The 25,274-nt window shown below is 46.4% G+C and overlaps 2 protein-coding genes across 2 annotated transcripts; one reads left to right on the forward strand and one right to left on the reverse strand.

Moving 5' to 3' along the window:
• Positions 1-948: 948 nt before the first annotated feature.
• On the forward strand, positions 949-7,921 carry LOC110089468 (cell adhesion molecule CEACAM10). Its single transcript, XM_020812565.3, has 6 exons — positions 949-1,135; positions 2,331-2,738; positions 3,493-3,882; positions 5,342-5,464; positions 5,785-5,859; positions 7,602-7,921. Exons 1-5 carry the CDS (start codon positions 1,123-1,125, stop codon positions 5,820-5,822), a joined length of 972 nt encoding a protein of 323 aa, XP_020668224.3. The 5' UTR covers positions 949-1,122; the 3' UTR covers positions 5,823-5,859; positions 7,602-7,921.
• A 5,754-nt stretch (positions 7,922-13,675) lies between these two features.
• Positions 13,676-23,268, reverse strand: LOC110089438 (CEA cell adhesion molecule 19). The gene is made up of 7 exons (XM_020812516.3): positions 22,754-23,268; positions 21,223-21,594; positions 18,109-18,295; positions 17,341-17,393; positions 16,732-16,826; positions 13,980-14,021; positions 13,676-13,755 (listed from the first exon to the last, which is right to left on the reverse strand). Exons 1-7 carry the CDS (start codon positions 22,803-22,805, stop codon positions 13,708-13,710), a joined length of 849 nt encoding a protein of 282 aa, XP_020668175.3. The 5' UTR covers positions 22,806-23,268; the 3' UTR covers positions 13,676-13,707.
• Between the last annotated feature and the right edge of the window lie 2,006 nt (positions 23,269-25,274).

Raw genomic sequence — 25,274 nt, forward strand, 5'->3', positions numbered from 1 at the left:
ATCCACACACACACACATCCCGGAGTGCCGGTAGACCTTTCAAATTAGCCACTAGGCCTCCCTGCTCTCCTGCCTAAAATATCACTTTTATTTCCCAGAATTGCAAATAGATTTTTGGCAAGTTTGTTTGGTTTTTATCCTGTCGCATTTTGAGCCACCTGAACGGTTGGTTTCCGGAGGATCCCAAGGACAGAAAATTGCCTGTTGGGTTGCAAAAGTTTGTCCCCCTCCTCTCATTGAGACCAGTGGTTCCCCACCTTGGGTGTCCAGATGTTCCTGGCCTACAACTCCCAGGAATCCTGGCTAGTCCTGCTAGGAAGTGAAGGCTTCTGGGAGTTTTAGTCCAAGAACACCTGGGGACCCAAGATGGGGAACGACTGATTTAGACGAACTTGCTTGTTTGCTTATTATGAATCCATAATCCCAGAGCCAAACGTTCAGTACGGCAGGTTTTCCAATTTCTTCTCTCATTTTCCCCTGCCTTTTCTGTCTCTCTCTCTTTTCCCCCCCCTGTTCACTGAAGCTTCATGCTTTTCGAAGCAGGAACCTGTCCTCTGTACTAGTGTAGACCACTGTGTCACATTTTGGCTTACATATCCCATCATTCCTCACCCTTGGCTATACCGACCAGCCTTGATGGGGTTTCTAAGCCCAAAACATCTGCTAACCCCATGATCTGTCAGGGGAACACAGTGCATGTGGGAAAGAGATATTGCACAGCCTTAAGATCATATCTGTAAAAAACAACAACAACAACAACACAGCCAGGCTGCAACTTTGCACGGCTGGGTCGTCAGGGATCAGCTTTCATCATCTTGAAGTATACACCCAAAGAAGGTAAAGGAACAAGATGATGGTGTGACTCCAACAGGATAAACTGTTGAGTAAATGCCTTTCCTTCCTTCTTTTCTTTCCTGCAACAAAAAGAAGAAGTGGTGGATGACTTTTGTCATACCTGCGCAGTTGCTCGCTGCCCAGATGGATCCGAGCCTTTGTTAAGAGGAAAGTGTCGGTCCCATCCGAACAACTCCATCACAAGCATTCCCGGGTCCATACTCTGTCGGTGCGGGCGAAAAGAGCCAAAGAGGATTTACCCAGGAGACTCTGGGATCTGAGGACGAAATGCTTCTGGCAGGTCGGTTTTTTTGGGGGGGTTGGGGGAGCAGAACGTACCTTTAATTCTCAAATTTAACTCTTTCCTGTTACTTGTTATAGTGTTGACAAAGTAACCTGTCACTGTTATATGTTGTGATGTTGGGGGAAAAAAATAAACTGCATTACTGTATGCTTTGTAACTTTCCATTACTTAAAAAAAAACTTTTTGTCTTGTGATTGGCGTGCCGAGAAGATGAAGGGAATAGTCTTTCTGTCACAAAGTCTCTTTAAAAAATGCTTTTAAATACCCTTTTGAAGTCACTTTTGGAAGGAATTAGAAAACATTAATTGTGGCAGCAGTCAAGTAACTCCAGTAGTGTACTCCTTGTCTCATTAGAAGGAACATCTGCAGGAATTTTGCAGGTGGGCGAAACAACTTAATTCCTGTACATTGTGTATGTCGTGGCAACCACTGTGAGCCTGTGTGTCTACATTAAAACATAAATTGCATTTAGGATACCTGGGGGGGGGGGAAACAAGCCCCTTTTACAACCTATGGGTGGCTCAGGGGCCCCGTGAGAAAGGAGGGTGTAAGGAGACATGTAGTTACTTGAGTTGTACCTGCACATTAACCTGGTGAGAACGTTGTGTGTGTGTGTGTGTGTGTAAGATTGCACGGTGGTGGTGGTGAATCTCCAATCAAAGACACAACTAGAAGGTTCAAAGGTGTGAGCCTGTATTTGCCGGTTCAGACCCCACCTTTGTTATGTACGTGGAATCTCAGCGAGAGAAATAGCTTTTCCTTCTGCCTCACAAGTTTGTCTCATGGCAACGTGAGCATGAAGGTTATTGTCCACATCTGAAACGTAGAACCATGGAGTCAGAAGGGGCCTCTTAAGGTCATCCAGTCAAACCCCCTGCTTAAGGCAGGAATCCACGTCAAAGCAGATCAGACAGGTGGCTGTATGGTTTTCCTCCAGTGTCGGAGGACTCATCACCTCCCGCCAGGATCGGCGCTGGTTTCCTACGGCTCTATCGCATCCGTTTGATGGTGGCCCCTGGGATATAAGAAAGATCCCTCCCAAAAAAGGATGGAGACCAGTTTCCACTCCAAGGATCAGCAATCCTGATGCAGGTCTTAAAAAAAAAAAATCAGAACAGAAACATGCGAATTTGAATAACTGAGAACAAATTGCAGAACCGATACGTGTGTGTTTTTCCCCCCCGCCTTGCAGGATTCCTCCTGAGCTCCTTCCTGCATCTGGCGTCCACCCAGGGCCAGCCAAGAATCTCTGTGATCAGCCAGCCGCCATCCCCGCATGAGTTTCAGAACGTCACCCTGTCCCTCCAGGGAGCGCCGGTCACGATTGCATCTTGCCAGTGGGTCCGAGACACCCGGTTGGGGAGGTCAGGCCCCATCCTTACCTTTTCTCCAGAAGGCAACCCCAGGCTGAAAAATGAGGAGGCCTACTCCGGCCGAGAAACGGTCCATCAAAATTGCTCCTTACATATCCAGAGGGTGAGAGTGCAGGATGCGGGAACATATCGGGTGACTTTAAGAACGGCTCACACACATCAACAAGGGGACAGAGACCAACAGGAAGAAAAAACCTACGAAGCCTCTGTTACTCTACAAGTGTCCAGTAAGTGCAAGCCCCACCTATTCCTTAAGGTTGCCACCTTTTTTTAACGAAAAAGCTCCTGTGCCCTCTACAACAGGCAGGAACCCAATGATGTCTTACCATTGCAAGAACAAATTGGGGGATTTATTGACGGGTTGATTGAAATAGGTATACATTCCATGCCTTTTAATAAAGAATCCTGCCCTTCTGCCAAGAGAACCAGAGTAGGGTGGCCACGTGACATTAATTAACGAAGCTCCTGAGCCTTCCATCGTTCCGTGGATGTTTGACACTCAAGATACACCCTGCTAAAATTTTCTGTTCCCTCAAGCCGTGAGCTCCTTCGCAGACGGCCACCCTAACTCCAAATGATGCATAACGTTCACATAACTTTCCACCCTAATCAATAACATTGGTATTTATTACTTATCATTTGCCACTTCAGAATTTAACATTTATGGGCAGATTTTTCCAGGGAACTGAAGAAAGCATGTGTAGCTTTCTTCCTCCATCCCATTTTTGCTATCAAAACACCACCCTTACAAGGTAGGACAGTCTAAGAGAGAGGGGGAGGGGAGGAGGAGGAGGGGAGAGAGTCTCTAACCCAATCTCCTGACTCTCAGTAGACATGACACACATCATCATTCTCTAATGTCTTCCAGTTAAACTGTCGCTAAGGGCCCAGGAGCAGGGGCCAGCAAAAGAGTTGGCAACTTTGTCCCTAACTCTGCGATCTTCCTAGTCTGATGATCTTTCTTTCCGACTCTTTTCGCAGAATCAAATAAAATCGACCTCCAGGTCCATCAAATCCCTAAGGTTCCCAAACCGGGTCAGGATGTCACCCTGGTGACACACGGAATTCCAGAAAGGTTTTATTTCTGTGAGTGGTCTAAGCAGACCGATTTCTTGGTGTATAAAGTCATAAAAACCTACGCCCCGGAGGATAGGCAGCAGAGCTCCCAACAGGGGAGAGAAGTGATCCATCGCAACTGCTCCTTGCAAATCTCGCAGTTAAAAACGTCCGACGTGGGCTCCTACCACATCTATGTGGAAGCGCCTCTCGACCAGCAGGATCAACAACCCGGAAAAGGTACCGGTGACCGAGGAGGTGAAGGGAGACAGGTCTACACCGGCAGTGTGAATTTAGAGGTCACAGAACAATCACGTAAGTGTCCGCGATCAAATTCTCCTGCGGTCTCATGTCCGGTGATCAATTTGGGGGTACGGGGACTCATGGTGGGAATTTCCCTCACCCTCAAAGAGTCTAAAAATGGACATGGCTGAGTCGGTCAAAAATGAGGAGCGGTTCTTTTGTAAAGCTAATGGCTCTCCGTGGCCCGAATCAGCCTCAAATATTTTGCAGGACACTAGAGACCGCTTGCCACTAAGAGTGTCCCATTCGTGTGTGTGCGTGCGTGTTTGTGTGCATGCACACGCATTCGAACTGCAGCTTCCAGAATTCCCCAGGCAGAACCCACAAGCCTACAAATGCATAACTGCAAGGACCCTCATTTCATTTACTTAGACAAGGACACGGCCTTCTTTTAAGCCTTCGTCGATGCCTTCATTTCCCACTGTAAGGCTTCCTCGGAGGAGAGCGGCAGCAAAGCCTCGTTGCAATAGTGTTTCTTCACGAGGCATCCTCTAAAGCAGTGGTTCCCCAACCTTGGGCCTCCAGATGTTCGTGGACTTCAACTCCCAGAAATCCTGGCCAGCAGAGGTGGTGGTGAAGGCTTCTGGGAGTTGCAGTCCAAGAACATCTGGAGACCCAAGGTTGGGGTCCACTGCTCTAAAGTGCATAAAGGGCAAGAAGACTACAACTCCCAGAATGCATTGTGGGTACTTCTTTCCGAGAAGCACTGCAGCAGGAAATCAAGGCCTAGAAGGAACCCAGGCCCTATCCAGGCGAGTGAAAGAAAGGTGTTTGCGGGTATATATTTGTGGGGCAGAGCTCCCCAAATTCTGCCTGGAGAATTCTTGGAGAATTGGTGGAATTGCAATCCAAAAAAACCCCCAAATGGTACACTTTTACTTGCAATATTCCTCTGGGAAACGCCATTTCTCTCTCAGCTACTGTGAGGATTACAGCTGAGCTTGGAAAGAACAAGGGAGCCTGAGAGGGGTGGCTGAAGACACCGCAACCCCTGCTACTCTGAAAGTCCTGGGGCTTTAAACCTGGCTCTACATTCCTTGATTGCTGACCTCCCAGCCTCACACTCTATGTGTTGCTGTTGTGTGTGACACAAAGGGAGAGGAGGAGAAGGAAACGACAGCCTTTCTAATGGGGGGATAGGTGTGTGCACTGAGCAGTCAGGGCCATGAGCGAATGCCTCCCTATAAGCATGTAGAGCACATGTGCTTCCCATTGCATGTGATTTCCTTCACCTTCCCACCTTGCATTTAGCGTGCTTTGTTTTGTGATTGCTCATTGGAAGGCAAACACGGGCCAAATCTCCCAGTCTGATTTCTGATGTCGGTATCTCTGAGGAAATCCTATGGATGGAGGTAACTGGGTGAAGCGTAGAGAATGCACATTCCCTTAAACGTCAAGTTTGACTCTAGGCAAATGTCATGAACTAATCTGGGGCTGTTCACAACACCTCCGTTCACCGTTCTTTTTTCAGAAACGGATACCCACCATTCTGGGTCTTCTTCCTTGACCTACAGTGCAGGAGTTATGGCTGTCGTATTGCTTGGATCATTTGCCTGGACAGATCCCTTGTTGACTGTCTTCTCCGTCTTCCTTTGTAAGTAACACCCACCACTAGAGGGCAGCACAACCCAGGACACAAAGACACAGACACACACACACAAATTAGAGATTGAGGTAAGGATGAGTGCTTAGAGTCAGGCTAGGTCCTAGCAGCTGGTGTGGTAAAAAGGGATACTCACAAGCCATGGATTTTTCATATCAATTTTAGAAAGAGGTTCTAGGGAAAAGATCACGCCTCTTATATTCCCCTTGTGCCAAATTCTACCTTACAGGATTCTTCCATGCATAAAATGGTCATGAGCCAGAAGTGGAAAACGAATATTTTAAATAAACCCATTTGCTTTTCTTTTATAGGCTCTCTCGCTTCCTTGAGGCCCAAACACCTTCCATAAATATGGGATTTAGAGGCAGTTGTCTTCTTTTTGAAAGGTACGTTGAAGGAGAGGGAGCAGGTTTCGTTGTCCCAGAATTCAACGTTTCTGGGGAGGTGTCTTTTTTCAGTTGTTGTTGTTTATTCGTTAAGTCGTGTCTGACTCTTCATGACCCTGTAGACCAGGGCACGCCAGGCCCTCCTGTCTTCCACTGCCTCCCGGAGTTGGGTCAAATTCATGCTGGTAGCTTCGATGACCCTGTCCAACCATCTCGTCCTCTGTCGTCCCCTTCTCCTTTTGCCTTCACTCTTTCCCAACATCAGGGTCTTTTCCAAGGAGTCTTCTCTTCTCATGAGATGGCCAAAGGATTGGAGCCTCAGCTTCAGAATCTGTCCTTCCAGTGAGCACTCAGGGTTGATTTCCTTCAGAATGGATAGGTCTGATCTCCTGGCAGTCCAGGGGACTCTCAAGAGTCTTCTCCAGCACCACAAATCAAAAGCAGCAATTCTTCAGCGGTCAGCCTTCTTTATGGTCCAGCTCTCACTTCCATATATTGCTACTGGAAAAACCATAGCTTTGACTATTCAGACCTTTGTCAGCAAGGTGATGTCTCCATTTTTTAAGATGCTGTCGAGGTTTGTCATCACTTTCCTCCCAAGAAGCAGGCGACTTTTAATTTTGTGCCTGCTGTCACCATCTGCAGTGATCATGGAGCCCAAGAAAGTAAAATCTGTCACTGCCTCCATATCTTCCCTTTCTATTTGCCAGGAAGTGATGGCCCAAACACCTTCCATAAATATGGGATTTAGAGGCAGTTGTGGCCATGATTTTTTTTGGGGGGGGGGAATTATGTTGAGTTTCAGACTATTTTTTATGCTCTCCTCTTTCACCCTCATTAAGAGGTTCTTTAATTCCTTCATGAGAAGAGAAGACTCCCTGGAAAAGACCCTGATGTTGGGAAAGTGTGAAGGCAAGAGGAGAAGGGGACGACAGAGGATGAGATGACTGGACAGTGTCACCGAAGCTACCAACATGAATTTGACCCAACTCTGGGAGGCAGTGGAAGATAGGAGGGCCTGGCGTGCCCTGGTCTATGGGGTCAGGAAGAGTCGGACATGACTTAACGACTAAACAACAACAACAAATGAGGATGACTGTGTTCGTTTATTTGGTTTATCTTTGGTGTGGCTCACTATTTTAATCATATCCTGTAAACAGTGGTTGATCCTGAAGTGTCCGCCAGGTGGCGGTTCTATCTCCAAAAAGCTTAGGAGCTGCTGGAGTTTGATTCGTCCCAGAGAATAAAGATGGAAAAGACGAGAGAATTCATTAACATGGGAGAAAGTTAATCTTAGAACTGCAGAGCTGGAAGAGATCTTATGGGTCGCTGAGTCCAGCCCCTGTCAAGGGAGGCACAAGTGGGGAATCAAACTCCCAACCTCTGGCTCCACAGCCGGGGACTGAAACCACTGAACTCACGGCTTGGTTTTGATATTCGAAATAAGACTTACACTTACCGTATTTTTCGCTCCGTAAGACGCACCTTTCCATAAGATGCACCAATTTTTAGGAGAAGAAAACAGGAAAATATAATCTGTTTTCTTCGCTCCATAAGACGCACAGACTTGTTTTGTGGGGGAAAAGTGCGTCTTATGGTGTGAAAAATACGGTATATTATGGAGGCTGCTTGGGGCCGAGAGCTCTCTCCTTTTTCATGGCTTATTCTATAAAGAACCACAACACTAACTCTTTCTTAATAATGCTATTACTGATTGCACTTTTTTAAAAAATTTCCCGCAGTCTCTCTCCTGTCGTCAGGAAGCTCAGAGGAGACAAAAAAATGTTTCGGCATCTCTGTCCAAGGAGCACCAAGCGATGTTTCGAGAATGACCCGTAAACATGGTGCTGCCATGCTTTCTCTTACAACAAAAATGCCATAAAGCTAAAAAAGAATGTGGTTTATACAGTGTTTGTTGCATGTGCCTTGTTCCTCCAGGGGATTATATGTGGTGTCTAGATTTGAACGATACAGATTCCAGTGTTACCTTTGCTCCTCCCTGTTACTTTGTCAGCTGAAGTGCTTTTTTTTGCTACCTCAATTAAATCTGTTACCTACAAAACTTCGCTTCAGACTCTTAAAGGATATTTCTCATATAAGAGGCTGCTATGCGGGACGTTCTCTCAGGAGGTTCTACTAGAGTTCCCATAAGCCACCAAGCAGCTGGGGCTTATGGAGGTTGTAGTCCAGTATCTCCAGAGGGCAGCCTGGGGGTGATGTGGGAATCAAACTAAACTAAGAATAAAACTGGCAGAAGCATCCTTCAAGGGCAGAATTTCTAAAGGTACAGGGTGGGGGAGGAAGTGTCTCTGAGTCGCATCCCGCTAACCTGAGAAAAGATCACATTTTTCTGCTGTCAAATTCTTTTTCCAAAATCCCAATTTCATTTTCTCCCCCTCCTTTGCAATATTGAAAGCAATGCTTTGGTGTGTGTGTGTGTGGGTGTGTGTCTGTGTGTCTGTCTATCTGTCTGTGTGTGCGTGCATGGGAAGCTGTAAGAATATTTCCCAATGTTTGTGTGTTAAGCAAGAAATAACCGCAGGTCGGTGCAATGCTTTTGCAAAGCCTACTGAAGCTTCTACGGCAGGGTGTGATGAAAGAGAGGTAAAAGCTATTTTCCCTTTAACTTTTATGACAAGAGGGAAGGGCGGAATTAATTGGAAGCAAGGCACAATGGGGAATTGAACTCCCAACCTCTGACTTCATAACTAGAGGCCTAAGCCACTGAGCTATCCAGCAATTCTTGTTTAAAATGTCAGAAGGATTACCCTTATGGCCTGTAATTCTCATAATTCCCCCAACCTGCCTGACCAGGCCTATGGACAGATTTTTTTTTTTTTTTAAATGTACCAAATATTTTGAAATACAAGGCCATATGTTGAATTTACAACAATCTTTACTACAACTGAAAGTACGTGAAGGGTTGTAATAGCCTTTAATTTGAAAGGTTGCATCCTCCATGCAAAGTTGCCCAGCTGTCGGAACTGGGCATGTTTTGTCCGCCTTGTCTAAGTGAAGTCATGGTCGCCCCACTCCAAAATGTCTCCCTTCTGCTTCTGAGACAGATGGTGCATCTCATACTGTCTCCTGGTGTGGGGAAACCCCTTGGATGCTTGTCCCCTGGTTTCATCTTGTTCCGACTGCAAGCCTATGTCCTTGTTAGGAAAGTCTGCCACTTAGTGACCGAAAATTGTACTGCAGTCTTCAAAGATACCTATTCAAACCAATCACTATCAATGGCTGAGCTTAAAAAACCAAAACAAAAAATCTATAGGTGCACAACCCTAGAGTTCCCAGTGTCAGATCTCACCATTTTTGGAGTTGTGCTTCAGAAAACACACACACCTGTGTGTGTGTCTGTGTCCAGTTTTAATATGAGTTGATGATCAGCAAAACTTTAGGATCCATTCAAGTTAAAATATTTAAGATTAACAGCAGAAGCAACAAATGTACATGAAAATTCTTTTATTGTGTTTGCCATTGCAAATTTTTAAAAACTAAATGGCACTGTGTTTATATGAGGCTTCGGTTGTCTACTAGCCCTGCTTCAATCCTGGAATTTTACAGACGGGGGGACAAAAATATCACATTTTTAATTTCCAACCCCTTCATTTCTTCCAGCATTCTGTCCAGCTTTTTTCATAGACTCTTAACGAGGAAAGAGAATAGCTATGCACCGTCTTTTGATTCATATTGCTAGGAGCACCCTCTTTAAAAAACAAAAAACAAAAAACGTTTGCTGGTCCAAACCTGGAGACTCACTCCATTAAAAAGTCCCAAGAATAGTTGCTACAGACATGATGGCAGAGTATTGTCTTGAGTTTTCAGTTATTGCCCCCTTCAGCTGCTCCACACGCCTCTTTCACATATTGGGCAGTGATGGTTGTTGTTCCTTCTCATAGCCACCTTGGAAATCACGAAGCAGGAAGCGGAGTTCCCTCCATCAAACAGAGCCACCTCCGACTCGCCCTGCCTCATCAAAAGACACAAAGGAGCAGGGCCTGGGGGGAAGTTGCTGGGAACCATAAAGTCAGCTGAACACGCTTTGGTCTGTGTGTCACTGTCAAGTCAAATACAATAGGTTCCCTGTATCCACATCATCAGTATCCACTGTGTCACTTATATACAGTGTGTGAAAATATTAAAAGAAACCCCCCATATATATATACCATTCCCCCAAATATAAGACCTTGTTAAGGGAAACCCTGCCCTCCACCCTTGTGCAGCAACCAGAAGAAGATGCCATGGTTGTATCTGAATAAATATATATTTGAATAAATGTAGATGATTGTGTGTGTGTATATAGGGCAGGGTTTCCCTTAACAAGGTCTTATATTTGGGGGAATGGTATATATATATGGGGGGTTTCTTTTAATATTTTCACACACTGTATATAAGTGACACAGTGGATACTGATGATATATATAAAGCAGCCCCTCAAAAGAAGCTCTAATGCCTTTTTTGGAACAAAAGTTAATATACGACCCTGTCTTAGTTTTGGGGAAACATGGTATTTGAAATGAAATAAAAAATGGCCACTAGAGGGAGCCAGAGACTGTGCTCTGCATAGCGTTTGCTATAATCCACATTTTTCAGTATCCGCAAGTGGGGGGGCTTGAAACCAATCCACTGCTGGTACTGGGGCTCTACTGTAGAGTGGGGAAATATAGGTACAAATGTCCTGACCAGCCAGAGCATGAGTAGAGAGCATCATTTGAGTGGACACTCACAAAATCTTTCCCCATCTGTCTTTGCTAGAGCGATGGAAATCCTCTCGTCTCTTTTCTATGCTTCGGCTTTACTCTTACTGCGGTGCCTTTAAAGATAGCCTATCGTGGCTGTATTTTAGCAGGTGAGAGGTGACATTTCTAAGCTGCCTTCCTTTTCTATCCCCAAAGGAAAAGGGGAAACTACATGATTTCAGCACATCACTTTCTCGAAAGCTGGCGGCGACTGCTTAAAAAGTGGTAACTCCGCATTCCGCTTTTCTGAGCCCAGGAAAACCACCAGACTAGTGTGCATTTCCTGAATCCAGAGCCCGAGAATATTAATTCCTCCCCCCCCCCCAGCTTGGTGTTAAATCAGTGACAAGTGGGGTGGGGTCACTTTGCTCAATGGCTCCTGAAAGTTGTCTCACTTCACGGAAGGATTTGATGATTAGCTAACTGGTTAATGAACGCAGGAGGAAAGTGTTCCCGCCGGTGGAGTCGGTCAGCAAAACTGAAATGCATGGGAGGGGGGGTCAAACGGGATCAACAGACCCAAACTGCAATAAAATCTTGGAGCGTGAGAAGTGTCGTGTTCAGGATAGCAGCCAGTTGGCCGGCCACTGGATTCTGTTCTCTTTCTCCAGGCCTTCCCTTTTTCTCAAAAAAAAATTTGGGGGGTGCGTATTTCTGCCGACGTGAGGGCTGCCATGCGCTGAATGACACATCCCGGCTCCCGTGTGCCTGGATGAGGCCATTTCATTACATAGGAATGTGAGATCACAGCCAGGAATTTGAGATCTCTGTGGGAGTGCAGCCCTAGGACAAGAGACAGGGCTACTCAGCCTCCTTATGCAGATAGGTGGATTTTTTCCCCCTTTCTCTCTCCTAAAGTTTGTTGTTACTTTTTCACACACACAAAAAGCTTTTGCCAATCTTGAGATTGTTTTGAGCTCGAGGCAGGAAACAAAAGTGTCATTTTAATTGCAGAAAGAATTGCAGCAATACCTCCTGCCCTCTGCCTTGGAAACAAAAGGAAATGGGCCATGATTCACGAGATACCCAATTACAGTCATAAGACAGGGATCCCGGTCTGACCTTTACCCAGTTATACCACGTACCAATGGTATGAAAGTTTAATCTGATTTAGGATAGCCGTGTTGATCTCTCTGTGTGTTAGCTCTTTGGCTTTAACCTCCGTGACCACAATGACCTATAACACACTTGGACATGACTGAGTCTTATATAATGATAATAATAATAACCATGTGACGTCAAGCCAATTCTGAGCTATGAGGATCCCTTTCCAGAGTTTTCCAGGTAGGGAATACTCAGAAGCAATTTGCATTCCTTTCTTTGGGGATCGCCTTGGGACTGAGCAGCTCGCCCAAGGCCACCCTGGATGGCTCTTCTCCATGGAAATCCACAATGGGAAATCAAACTCCCAACATCTGGCTCCACAGCCAGATGCCTAAACCAGGGAGCTAAGGTCTCTTAGCTGCAGAGCCAGAGGTTGGGAGTTCAATTCCCCGCTGTGCCTACAATGAGAAGAGCCAGCCTGGGTAGCCTTGGGCCAGCTGCACACAGTTCCAGGGCTCCCCCTAGAGGAAAGGAAGGATAAAACACTTCTGAATATTGTCTACCTGGAAAAACCTGAGAGGGGTCACCGAAAGTCAGAACTGACATGAAGGCACACAATAAACATATATGAATCTCATCCACTATGTCCAAAAATAAGAGATTTTTTTGGAATTGTAGCCCAGAGCACCTGATATCTACTCCCGTTCTAAAAGCGGTGGTGTGGATGCAACCCTGATTTACTAAGAAGCTCTTTGGGTTCTCCTCGGTCAACAGCTTGTTAGAGTCGCTCTGGATTCAATCCAGGTTTTCTGGACAACGTGATTTCGGCCAAGTCGAACACAGGGCTCAGCTTTCAGAGACGGCCTTCCTTGAGGGTTGGAACTTTCTGCTCATCTCACCAGGAAATTTTTATACCTCCTATTATAGGTAGCAGAAAAGGTTGGGGTGTTTTTTTTTCCTTCCAGTCGTTAACACAGACTTTATTTGCAAATCTGATTTCTCAAGGATCTTCCAAAATTACTGTGCGTCTCTGGAACACTGCTGCGATTGCAGACGCCTTACCCCAATTTGTCCTGATTCAGTGCTCCTTCCAGATGTCTTCAGTAATAATGTCATACCTGGAGGGCATCAGGAACAGAGAAAACAGTCCGTTCTGTATGTTCTGACCCTAGCATTTATTTTTCTCCCAATGACTGGGAATTTCCTAGTAAACACAAAACCCAGAATTATAACAACACACCTATCTTATCTCCCCAGTGCTCTGCAATCTTCTCTAAAGGTATAGTCTGATCAGTCAAGATAAGCACGCTATATGATAACAAAAGCCAGGGAAATTAAGTTGTGTGGGGTTGTGGGTTTTTTTTAATGGAATGCAGCTTTTCCAGATCAAGATAAATCCATTTAAGCATACCATGTGTCATTCAGAGGCACAATAAACTGGGCTGGGTGTCTCTACACCACCACTTTTGAACCGCTTGTAAAGGTCTCCGTCTGTGGCTCATCCGAGGAAAAAGATTAGGGAAGCCAAACCTGGCACCTTGGACTACAACTCCCATTCTCCCCAGGCTGCACGGGCCACCCTGGGTCCACTGCTTCTCCACCATATCTCAGAATGGCTCTCCAGGAAGAAGAAGAAGAAAAATTGATGATGAGGACCATTGCAGGTTGTTGCTGAGAACATATTCACAAGGAACAACATAGAGCCTTTTTCTGCGTGATAAATGTATGTATCAGCATCAAAGGTGTACGGGTGAGGGCTGGCCCTCTAGTCCACATGAACGGTCCATTTTGTGAACGGAAGAAAAGAAACAGTTTTGTCTTATCTGCAGCAAATTCCATCAATTCCCTTGAGAGACAGTTGCAGCAACTCCGGTTAAGCCTTGAACTTAACCATGGTTTGGATGCTGTTCTCACAAATAATTATTTCATTCACAGAAGACAAGGCCATGCAGAAACATAGGAGACGGAGTATTGGCATTCCAGGATAATAGAATGAGTCCTTTCTTCTGGAGCAGGAGGAGCTGATGGGTTGGGGAGAGATGTCACCTTCTGACACAGAGCATCACCTCTTGATCTCCGAGTAAATTGATTCCGTCCTGCGCAGCAGTTCCTAAAAATAATATGACCAAGGAATCCCATTATAACCAGCAGTGTGGTGGAACTGGAACTCCCAAAGATACAGCATTTAGAATATTCAAGCAGGAGGGATGATCAGACAAAGAGAGAAAGAGAAGGGAAAAGAGAGAGAGAGAGACAGAGAAAGAGTCAAGTATGTCCTCGGTTAAATTAAACCCCTAATAACTTAATAAGGAACTATCTGGAGCAAGAACTTACCATATAATTTGGGTCCAGGTTCGCACCAGGACCTGGCAGAGTCTGTGAACACACAATACATAATTAGATGATTCAATGAGACTAGAAAAAATGGCAAGTAGATAGAAGGAGTCTCCTGACCCCTTGAACAAGTTTCGTTTAGCATAAAGCTTTCGGGCTCTACAGTCTGCTTCTTCAGGTGCGACATGGAAGGTCAGTGTCCATTTCGATCTGTTTCTCATGGAGGTTTTCTTGAGAGCATGCCTAAGTTATTTGTTTACACTACAACTTCCAGAGCATTAGAGAGATGAGGGTGAAGGTAAATCTATGGAACTCTGATTTTGCTCCTTTGCCCTACAAGAGGGAGAAATAATGGGAGGTGTTCTACAAAGATCCTTTTAAATGCTGTAGACTGGTTTGCCAAGCAGTCACCTAGTGCTATCTGGTTTGGTTAGGTCACCAAAAAAAACACCAGGGTTACACTGGGTTAGACCACCAGGGGACACCAAGATCAGGCTAGGTTAGACTACCAGGGAACACCAGAATCAGGCTGGGTTAGACCATCAGGGAACACCAGAGTCAGGTTGGGTTAGACCACAAGGGAACACGAGAGTCAGGCTAGGTTAGACCACCAGGGAACACCAAGATCAGGCTGGGTTACACCATCAGGGAACACCAAGATCAGGGTGGGTTAGACCACCAGGGAACACCAGAGTCAGGCTGGGTTAGACCATCAGGGAACACCAGAGTCAGGCTGGGTTAGACCATCAGGGAACACCAGAGTCAGGTTGGGTTAGACCATCAGGGAACACCAGAGTCAGGCTGGGTTAGACCATCAGGGAACACCAGAGTCAGGCTGGGTTAGACCACCAGAGAACACCAAGATCAGGCTGGGTTACACCATCAGGGAACACCAAGATCAGGGTGGGTTAGACCATCAGGGAACACCAAGATCAGGGTGGGTTAGACCATCAGGGAACACCAGAGTCAGGCTGGGTTAGACCATCAGGGAACACCAGAGTCAGGCTGGGTTAGACCATCAGGGAACACCAGAGTCAGGCTGGGTTAGACCACCAGGGAACACCAAGATCAGGCTGGGTTAGACCATCGGGGAACACCAAGATCAGGCTGGGTTAGACCATCAGGGAACACCAAGATCAGGGTGGGTTAGACCATCAGGGAACACCAGAGTCAGGCTGGGTTAGACCATCAGGGAACACCAGAGTCAGGCTGGGTTAGACCACCAGAGAACAACAAGATCAGGCTGGGTTAGACCATCGGGGAACACCAAGATCAGGCTGGGTTAGACCACCAGGGAACACCAAGATCAGGCTGGGTTAGACCATCAGGGAACACCTGAGTCAGGCTGGGTTAGACCATCAGGGAACAACAAGATCAGGCTGGGTTAGACCATCGGGGAACACCAAGATCAGGCTGGGTTAGACCACCAGGGAACACCAAGATCAGGCTGGGTTAGACCACCAGGGAACACCAAGATCAGGCTGGGTTAGACCATCAGGGAACACCTGAGTCAGGCTGGGTTAGACCATCAGGGAACATCAAGATCAGGCTGGGTTAGACCACCAGGGAACACCAAGATCAGGCTGGGTTAGACCACTGGTTCTTAACCTTGGGTTACTCAGGAGTTTTGGACTGCAACTCCCAGAAGCCTTCACCACCAACTGTGCTGGCTGGGGTTTCTGGGAGTTGCAGTTCAAAAACATCTGAGTAACAAAGGTTAAGAACCACTGGGTTAGACCACCAGGGAACACCAAGATCAGGCTGGGTTAGACCATCAGGGAACACCTGAGTCAGGCTGGGTTAGACCATCAGGGAACATCAAGATCAGGCTGGGTTAGACCATCAGGGAACACCAAGATCAGGCTGGGTTAGACCATCAGGGAACAACAAAATCAGGCTGGGTTAGACCATCAGGGAACACCAAGATCAGGTTAGGAAAGGATCCTGTCCGAAACCCTGCAAGCCATTGCAGGTCAGAGTTAACAAGGCTGACCTAGATGGATCAAAATGGAGTGGGGTCAAAATGGAGCAAGGTCACCAGGACAACAGACGGGGTTATCTTTCAAATGTTTCCCTCTAATAACTAATAATCATGTACTTTCTGCTGTCATAATCTTATCTATCATGTTTAGCAGATGGAGCTTCACGGACTGGAGCACCCCTCGCTTTCTCGGATGTATTGGCACCTGACGGCCAATGATATACAATTAGACACCTCTGCACACTCTGTAAACTATGTCCTCTTACAACCCTTTCTAAAGGGCTCTCTCCCTTGGTAGCTAGGACTCGGGAGACCCAGATTCAAATTTCCCACTTGGCCATGGATAAATGCACTGGCATGAGTAAAACCACTCCTTAAATATCTCACATACCTAGGATGGCCTATTGAGGTCAACCATAATGTGACTTGATGGCCCCGATGACAACATTCTACCTCTGAAGAGAAATCACACTGGGAAGACTTTGTTCTCTACTGAGAAACATTCCATAAATCTTAATTTTGTGTCTCTTCCTCTCCTCCACTTGCAGGGTGCCCCTGTTCCCCTGAACAGTGAAAAAAAAGGGGTCCCCGTTTCACCCATCACTACTCAGGGAAAGGCACAATGGGGTTTGCTGACTGAGGGATGCAGTTCATGTCTTGTCTTTCCACCCAGCTTGATCCACTAAAAAACCCCTTTTGCCCCATTCACACAACCAGACTCAAGGTGAGATTGAGTAACCAGTGTTTGAGCTTTTAGCTCATAAGACTCACAGGGAGAGGCCCCAATATGGGAGGTGGTTCCTTCCCTCCAGTCTGTGGTGATTCTACAGGTGAATCCATCACCTCGTAGATAGGTTCCTTATCACCTGGAAAACAGACATTAGAACAAAACAATGGGGTTTCACCAGTCATATACAGTGTGCAGTGTTTGCTGTGAACAAGTATAGATTGTACCTGTCACCGAGATACAGCTTAATTTGGAGAAGTTGAGAAACCTGTTGGAGCTACGCCCCTTTCTCAGGCAAATTGTAGAGAACAGCTTTTTATGGGAACCAATTAGACAGCCAAAAGTTTCTCCGTATAAGACCTACTGGACAATAGTTGAAAAAAAGAAAGGTTGCCTTATTTTTCCCCTATGCACCTGATTAATAATCCTGCACAAAGAAATAATTGACTGAAGTGCTGTCTGAGGTCCAGCAACACATTACAGGCAGCACGTTATTAGAACGTGAAATGGCTTAACTGCTGAAAAATATCTGATTGCCTTTCGTTGTCCTCATATTATTGGCTTGCTCAAGCACAAAGGATCAGTCCTGTGAAGATAACATGGATGTGTGTGGACCAAAGGACACTAACTTTGAATGGGATGCGAGTGCTCACCATGTTTGGGTGCTAGCGTTTTTTTCCCTCTTGGATCCAGTTTTCCTGTCACCCTAAAAAGAAATCAGAAAGGGTGAGGAACAGTCTATGAAGCCTTTCTTTCAGCTTATATTGATGTGCATTTTGCCCTGTCCTCTAGCTAGCTAACAAAGAAAGAATCGTTTCCTCTGGCTGCAGTGGGGACAGAACTCTGCCAACCAACAGAAAATCTACAAAATGGCAATATTTTCCCCAAATGTTACCGGTTTGTCCCAATTTTGAAATGGGAATCTGACACCCCAAATTCCAGAACTGTTCACAAGAAACGAAATGTGCCAGCAGGAGAGAGAGGGTTGGAAGGCTACCCTTTTCACACACATCAGCCTAAATGCAAAAGTATACACTGTTGTGATAGCACACATTTGCGTGCTTTAGTTGTATACAAGAATGCTATTCCTATTCCAGAGACTGAAAACTTGCATTGACAACAGCCTGGGCAGGAGGGATCTCAGAATATTCCAGGAAACATAGGGAGAATATTAATTTTAAGAAAGATGAGAATTATTAATATTTGTTCGAAAGTGACATCCTTGCCCCAGGGAATTCTGGGAACTATGTTCCCTGCCTGAGCACTCCTCTCATTAAAAAAATTATAGCTCCCGGAAAGATCTGGGGAGACAACAGTTTGTGTCTTGTAGCGTTAATAAATTGTCAAATAATTTGTTTTGAATCATGTGTCTCTCCCCCACCACCCCACCACCCCCCAAGGAAATCTCTTGTTCTGATTACCCTGGGCCAGGCTCTGTTTTGTATAAGACAAACCGGTAGACCAGGATAGCACCAAGGGCCCCGGCTAGCAAGATGCCCACCACGACTCCGGCCACAATCCACCCCAGCATCAAAGGGGCGCGTGGCTGCTCCTTGACGGACGGCATCTGCGTGGTGGGCGTCGTTGGCCGTGGAGTGGTTGCCGAGCCTGTAGAAGAGAAACGAGGGGGGTGAGTCTGAACGTCCAAAACCAGGGTGTTTCCTCACAACCAGTTCACCCCTGTCTGTTGCTTTGGGCTGTGATTAAACAACGACGGCTTTTGTCCTTTTATCCTCACAACAACCTTGAGAGGTAGGGTTAGGGGGAAGAACTCTCTGGAGCCTCAACTTCCCAAGACTTCTTACTGTTGGAGTTATTACAATCTCACATGCTGCCTTTAGTAGGTGTGGCTGGGAGGGACCCTTTCTGGGCGGGGCTGACTGTCAATCACCAACAGCACTAACCAATAGCTGCCTCTGAATTAAAAGAGAGCCACGCCTCTCTGCTCTGAGCCTCTCTCTCTCTCTCTCTTTTGTCTATTGCAATCAGTCCATCCGTTAAAACCTTTTGCTCAAAGCAGCCCGCCATGTTCGTTAGTTTGCTGTTGTCTGTTCATTGAAAATAAACCAATGAACTAATTAACTGATTAGTTTAAGGATATAAAAAAGATTGAAGGATTGGATGATTCAAATGAGATCGGAAGGATCCGATTATAGTTAACCTTCGAACTAATAAACTCTCATGGTATAATTATATCCAATTAAATAGCTGGACGAATGAATAGTTGAAGACTAATGGCAAATGTAGAGAATGTACTATGAACAATTTCTATCATCCCATGAAGACATGCTGAAAGACGCTTTGAGGAAGGGAATAGTAAGTAGAATTTATAACCTAATTTTTGAACAAGAGGAGAGAAAAAAAGACTGAAATAGAAGGTTTGAAGGGTTTTGTTTTGTTTTGTTTTGTTTTTAAAAGCAAAGTTGCTCTCTATGCATTAAATAGAAGGAAATGGCCACTGCAGGCCACCACACAAAGAATTTTCCTTTTTTTATTTATTTGTTTGTTTTTGTCTACTGCTCTGAAAATCCCCTAGTCTGTTTGGCTGGTGGCTTCTGGGCATCCCAAATATGAGAATTGTCTTCCTCTGGCTGCTTGTAGCTTAGCTGGAACGTCATAAAAGGGAAGCAGCCATTTCCGGTTTAACGTATACTGTGGTTTGATTACTAGAGATGGGGAGAAAGGCGGTTTCGGGAAATGTTCAGCTCTAGTTGCAAAAATAGTGTGACATTGTTGGGGTGGTGGGCACCTTGACTGTAATATATTGGGTGAGGAGATGGGTTGCATGTGCTAACAGACCTCAGGTGGCAAGAATGCCTGGCATCGGCCCTGGTCGATCTGTAGCACATAAGAAACTGAAATAGCTTACCAGATGACATTAATGAAATTACGTTTGTGAGGCTTTGTTGTTGTTTAGTGTTAAGTCATGTCTGACTCTTTGTGACCCCATGGACCAGAGCATGCCAGGCCCTCCTGTGTTCCACCGCCTCTGGAGTTTGGTCACATTCAGTGATATGAAAATGATATATCCCATACATTTCAACCTATTTGTCGATTCCATCAGCATGTGTTTTGTTTTGCAATGTGCCATTGAGCCATCTTTGATTTATGGACATCCTATGAAATGACCTCCAAACAGGCCTTCTGACGTCTTGCAAACTCAAGGTGGTGGCTTCCTGTAGTGAGCCAGTCCTTCTCATGTGAAGGCTTCCTCTTTTTCTATCATTTCCCACTTTTCTTAGCGTTCCTCTACCTGTTTAATGTGTTTTGCCTTCTCTTGATGGGTCCTAAATATGACAGCCTCAATTTAGTCATTTTCGCTTCTCCCGAGAGTTCAGGTTTGATATGATCTAGAAACCACTGATTTGTCTTTCCCACAGCACACCTAAAGTTCTCCTCCATCACTAGTCTGAGTGAATAAATCTGTATACTAACCTATGGCGTAACTTCTTTTTTCCCCCACCACCGCCTAAGAAAGGATGTTCTCTGACGAGGGCCGGCTCTGTCATTAGACAAAGTGAGGCAGCTTCCTCAATCTGCAACTTCTGGATGTTACAAGAGGGCAGAAAATGGTTATACACTTTCTTTTGAGTGCATTTTTATTGCCAAGGTTGGGATTTCCTGCTCTCTGAGCCTAAATCCCTTGGCAGGCTTTGAAAACGTTGCCCTTTGACTCGGCTGGATGCGAGACACCGTTCTCCTCTTTGCCTCGGGCTGCAAATGTTCTTGGGACTGCCCAGTGTGTGAGAGGAAAGTGAGACCAGGGGGAGCACTTCATCTAAAGAGATGCTTCCAACTTGCCGTTTTTCTTAGTGTTTCAGTTAAAAGCCATTTGTGGTGTTCTAAAAAGCACTGTCCAATCAATATGTGATGGTCAAAATCCTTTTAACAGCAAACTTCCCCTTACATGAAGAAATCTCCAGAAACATCATCCATGTTGCACAAGGTCACATGAATGCTGAGATCTGTAGTCCACTACATCCAGAGGACACCGGGATGAGGCAATTGACTTAACATCAATGTGACTTTTTGAGTCCTGGAGGCCATCTTCCCTTGGAGTCCAAAGTATTTCCCCGGTATGTTGACTCTACACCCTAAAAGTATAGCTGTTTGATACAGCTTTAGGTCCCTCGGTTTTGCTCTGTGGAATGTGGGATGTGTAGTTTGGAAGGAAGGCTGGAAACTCCGAGCGCCTTCCGCTGAAGTATGGCAGAAAAATGCTGTGCCCCTAAGCCAAAACCTCAGGGTTTCGTAGAACGGAGTTTCAAGATGCAAAGTGGAATCAAACCGATATCATTGTATAAGGTAAACATGCTTAGAGAGCGTAATGATTGCAACCTACAGGTATGCTTTGGAGTGCAGTTGGATACTGGTTGAGGCGTCTGGCAGCTAAGCCAGAGGTTGGGAGTTTGATTCACCGCTGGGTCCCCTTGAGAGGGGCTGGACTTGATGACCTCACAGGGTCCCTTCCAGCTCTGCAGGTCTAAGATTGTAAGAAGCTGGGATCAGAAGCCTAAGAGGTGGAAAACACTAACCTGCTACTTGAAGCTCGAGGGCCCCCCTGAGAATCCCTTTCGGTCGGAGCAGGATTAAGACGATGTATTGTTTGGCATCCCTGGGCTGGACCCCGGTGATGAGAAGGGAGCCATTGGGGAAGCCAAATTCCCGCTGGGTGTTCTGGTTCCCATTGCGTTGCGGGCGGCTGTTCCCTGGGAAGTAGCTGAAGAGCCTGGAGGCCCCATCGGTCGTCGGCCCTCGGAACCAGCTGATCTCCCGGATGGTGCCCGTCACGTTTTCTGCCGAAAGGGTGACGTTCTGGCCCTCCATTGGGATCTCGGGAATGGAGACGACGGAAAGCCTGCCCATGGTCCCTGCGGCGGGTGGGATCCATAGGCAAAGCAGCACCGCTGGAGGACAGAATCGAGGGTGAAGGTCAAGAACGAGAGAGCCGAGCTTTTGACTTTCTATGTCCAGCTTGAAAATCTGTCTCTCCCTGCGTGTTTACCTCTACAAGCCTCAAGCAGTTTTAAGCCTCATTTAACTATTAAAGGGTTTCGGCTAAGAAACAGAAAAACGGCTGGCTTCCCTAGCTGGTTCTCTTCTAACTACTTCATTCCTTTTATTTTTCTCCCCATACAAAAACCCAAGGTTGGCTCTAAAGTTGCCAACTTTTCAACCAGCCCCCGCTGCTGTGCCTAAACATCGATGTCGGCTTCAACCACCGACCTCAACCAACGGTCGTGTTGAATCCCCGAGGGTGTAAAGAGCTTGACCTCTCGTTTCTGTAGATCAAGAGGTTGTTTGAAGCAGAAGAGCAGGCCAGGCCGGGTATTCTGTGCTTATCTGGCAACCCTGTCTTCCTCCCAGGTCGGAATCACTCCCTTGTGCCCATACACTCTCTGCACTCCAAATAAACGGAAAGAAGTTGCCAACAACCTTTTGCTGGCCCTGTCCTTGTGCAGTTCGACAACAGAAATTGAGCCAATAGATTTTTCCCCCCTTAGCATGTCGTCTCCACATCAGGACAGGAGGCAACGTAGGGGGGTGAAGGTTCACGAACCCACTGGTTAAACTGCAGCACTGCAGTTAAGCCTCTGTTCACAAACTGCGTTCCATCCAGCTGGTTCAAGGTTGACTCAGCCTTCCATCCTTCCAAGGTCAGTAAAATGAGTATCCAGCTCACTAAGGGGGGGGGGATCAAGCTTTACTTACCTAATTATGCTGTAAACCGCCCAGAGGTTGCTCTGGCGCAATGGGGGCGATGTGGGAGTCGAAACAACAACAATAACAACGCCAACTCAGGTTGACAGCTTTTGGGTATGGGCGGCTGTCCTAGTTTTGATCAGTGACAGCAATAGGCTATCCTGTCCTATACCACCCAACGAAGAAGCTTTATCTGTTGCCTTCTGCATGTTGAAGGCAGAAAAGCCAGCCAAGCTGCTGGCCTTATAGTCCATCTGCAACCCTACTTTTTTTTTAAAAAAAAAAAGACAATAAAGTTCGGCAAACTTAAAATGGACTTCCCTTTCCCCCCCCCATGGTTTCCTTTACAGGTCTACAACTTACCTGCAAAGAGAAAACTCTTCCAAAAGAGATCCGGGAGCGTGGGATCCTTCATGATTCTCCCCAGGAGCAGATTCAGATCCGTCTTAGGTAGAAAACAGACTTCCCGAGCAACATCAGACCAGAAGGCTAAAACCAGTGCAGTCCAGCCAGCCAGATGCCTGGGCTTCTTCCTTCTTCCATCCTACCTGAAGAATTTCTTTGCCGTTCCCCCCCCCCCCTCAGGGGGTCGGTTCTGATCCTGGAACGATGCCAGACGGTTACGCCTTTTCTTGCTGGGTGAGCCGGAGGGGGAGACGGGAGGAGGGCGGACAGAGTCGAGCGCTCTATGGCTTACTCAAGGCTGCCGTCAAAACCACCAAAGCATGACTTAATTGTTAGCTAGGAATGTCCTGGAATAGTTAAGAAGTTGGTTTCCCAGATCCAGAGCCCAGAAGAGTACTGGCTCAGTGCCCTAGCCGGGCATGGGGGCAAAGATCCGGGGAATCTCATCCTGCAGGAGTGGTATCAGAGCCCTCAACGCTCCTCACCCTTCCCACTCCCCACACCCAAGACCCAAACCTTGGTAAACCCATGTGCCATGACTAGAGGGGGTGTGAAGTTTAAGGATGCTCCAAAATGCTGATATTTGGAGGGGTTGTGAACCTGAAGAGCCTTCCTCTACCCATAAGGTCATACAGTGGTGCCTCGCTAGACAGTTACCCCGCATGACAGTTTTTTCGCTAGACATTGACTTTTTGCGACCGCTATAGCGATTCACAAAACAGTGATTCCTATGGGGGAATTTCACTGGACAATGTTTGGTCCCTGCTTCGCAAACCGATTTTTGCTAGACAACGATTTTGACAGCTCCCTCCGCGCTCGCAAAACAGGTGTTTTCGGGACCTAAGCTTCGCAAGACAGTGATTTAAACAGCTGATCGGCAGTTTGCAAAGCGGCTTTCCTATGGCCGATCTTCACTAGACAACAACGATTCTTCCCCATTGGAACACATTAAACAGATTTCAATGCATTCCAATGGGGAAATGCTTTTCGCTAGACAATGATTTCGCTAAACAGCAATTTCAGTGGAACGGATTATCATCGTCTAGCGAGGCACCACTGTACTTCCTACCCATCCCCAAAGAGGCCTCAGAACATCTGGCTTCGAAGCCCCATCAGGCTTACCTTTGAGCAATGTAATATGTAGGAATAACCTGTTAAGAACAAGCTTATAGGCTCTGAGCTACTCATTAGTATAACCATTGTACCCTATTGCCCCCCCATCCCAGTACAGAAAACAGGATACTGAATTTCCCTCACCTCTGGCAGAGGATGTGGGTCTACACAGCAGGCTCTTCTTAAGCAGGTATCTTTAGGGCTTCCTCTCCTTTCTGGCTTCCTCTCTCTGGCTGTTTTCTCTCCTACACAGTGCCAGGCCCAGCTGATCTGACAGGCTGGATGGCAGGATGAGGCACACAGAGAGAGAGGGAGAGACTGAGAGAGAGAGAGAGAGAGAGAGAGAGAGAGAGGAATAGGTCGAGCTGATGCATTCATTTGAGCTCAGGAAGAAGGAGGGCCTGGGAAGAAATTTAGGATACATGACAGGCAGGATCTCCCAAAGTCACAGCCCAGAAGCTGCACCAGTTGGATTTCTGCCCGTGACCTCAAAAAAAGGGTGTGAAAGCTTAGCTGTCAAAGGATGGCTGTTCTCAGTTAAGTCCCGGAAGAGAATCCTGCTGGGGGTGCCAGTGTTACAGAGGAAGGGCTAAGAGGATAATTACACAGGATGATGACACAAAGAGCAGTTTGGTTGCTGTGACTCTGCATGTACTCTTTTTCCTCTCTGCTCTGTGTGGTCAAGCAGAGCTCGGAAAAGCTGTTTTCGTGGGAGTCCCACACCCGGAAACACTGAGCCGACATAATAGAGTTGAAATCCCCAAAATAAATGTTCCGAACTTGCAAAGGTGAAGCACAGCGCATCTTAACGGAAGGGATTCAGGATTTGGGGCGGGTGTGTTTCTAGAGCCATCGTCATTCCCAGTCTTTGGCTTTCCAGATCTTTTGCACTTCATCTCCCAGAATCCTTGAGCCTTGTTCATACGAGCTGGGGCTTCTGGGAATGGATGGGGAGGACTAAAACTGAAAACCGATGTTCTAGAGAAGAGATCTTCAACCTTTGAGGTCCTACAGATTTCTGGGTTAAAAATGCAACATCTCTGATCAGGGGCTGTGCCGGCTGAGGCTTTTGGGATCTGTAGTCCAAAAATATCTAAATGTCCAAATTTGGGGATCGTTGTTCTAAGGTGAGAGTAACTTACCATGTGTTGCCTTCATAAAAACACGTTGTTCTGTGCGGCAAAGTCACCTCTGACTTATGGCGACCCAAGGAGTGAGCCATCTCCAAAATGTCCTGTCCTCTACTGCCCTGCTCAGCTCTTGCAAACTCAAGCCTGTGCCTTCCTTTACGGAGTCCGTCCACCTCGTCTTGGGTCTTCCTCTTTTCCTGCTGCCTTCAACCTTTACTAGCATTATTGTCTTTTCC

This window comes from Pogona vitticeps, chromosome 9, assembly GCF_051106095.1.
Source record: "Pogona vitticeps strain Pit_001003342236 chromosome 9, PviZW2.1, whole genome shotgun sequence".
NCBI lineage: Eukaryota > Metazoa > Chordata > Lepidosauria > Squamata > Agamidae > Pogona > Pogona vitticeps.

What these genes read in the sequence shown, in the direction of transcription:
- LOC110089468 (XM_020812565.3), top strand. An exon ending in TGTTACTCTACAAGTGTCCA is followed by an intron (nt 2,739 to 3,492) that starts GTAAGTGCAAGC and finishes CTCTTTTCGCAG; the next exon opens with AATCAAATAAAATCGACCTC. An exon ending in TGTCTTCTCCGTCTTCCTTT is followed by an intron (nt 5,465 to 5,784) that starts GTAAGTAACACC and finishes TTTCTTTTATAG; the next exon opens with GCTCTCTCGCTTCCTTGAGG.
- LOC110089438 (XM_020812516.3), bottom strand. Translation starts at nt 22,805, where the DNA reads ATGAAGGATCCCACGCTCCCGGATCTCTTTTGGAAGAGTTTTCTCTTT. An exon ending in GAAGAGTTTTCTCTTTGCAG is followed by an intron (nt 21,595 to 22,753) that starts GTAAGTTGTAGA and finishes TCTGTCCTCCAG; the next exon opens with CGGTGCTGCTTTGCCTATGG. An exon ending in CCTCGAGCTTCAAGTAGCAG is followed by an intron (nt 18,296 to 21,222) that starts GTTAGTGTTTTC and finishes TCTCTTCTACAG; the next exon opens with GCTCGGCAACCACTCCACGG.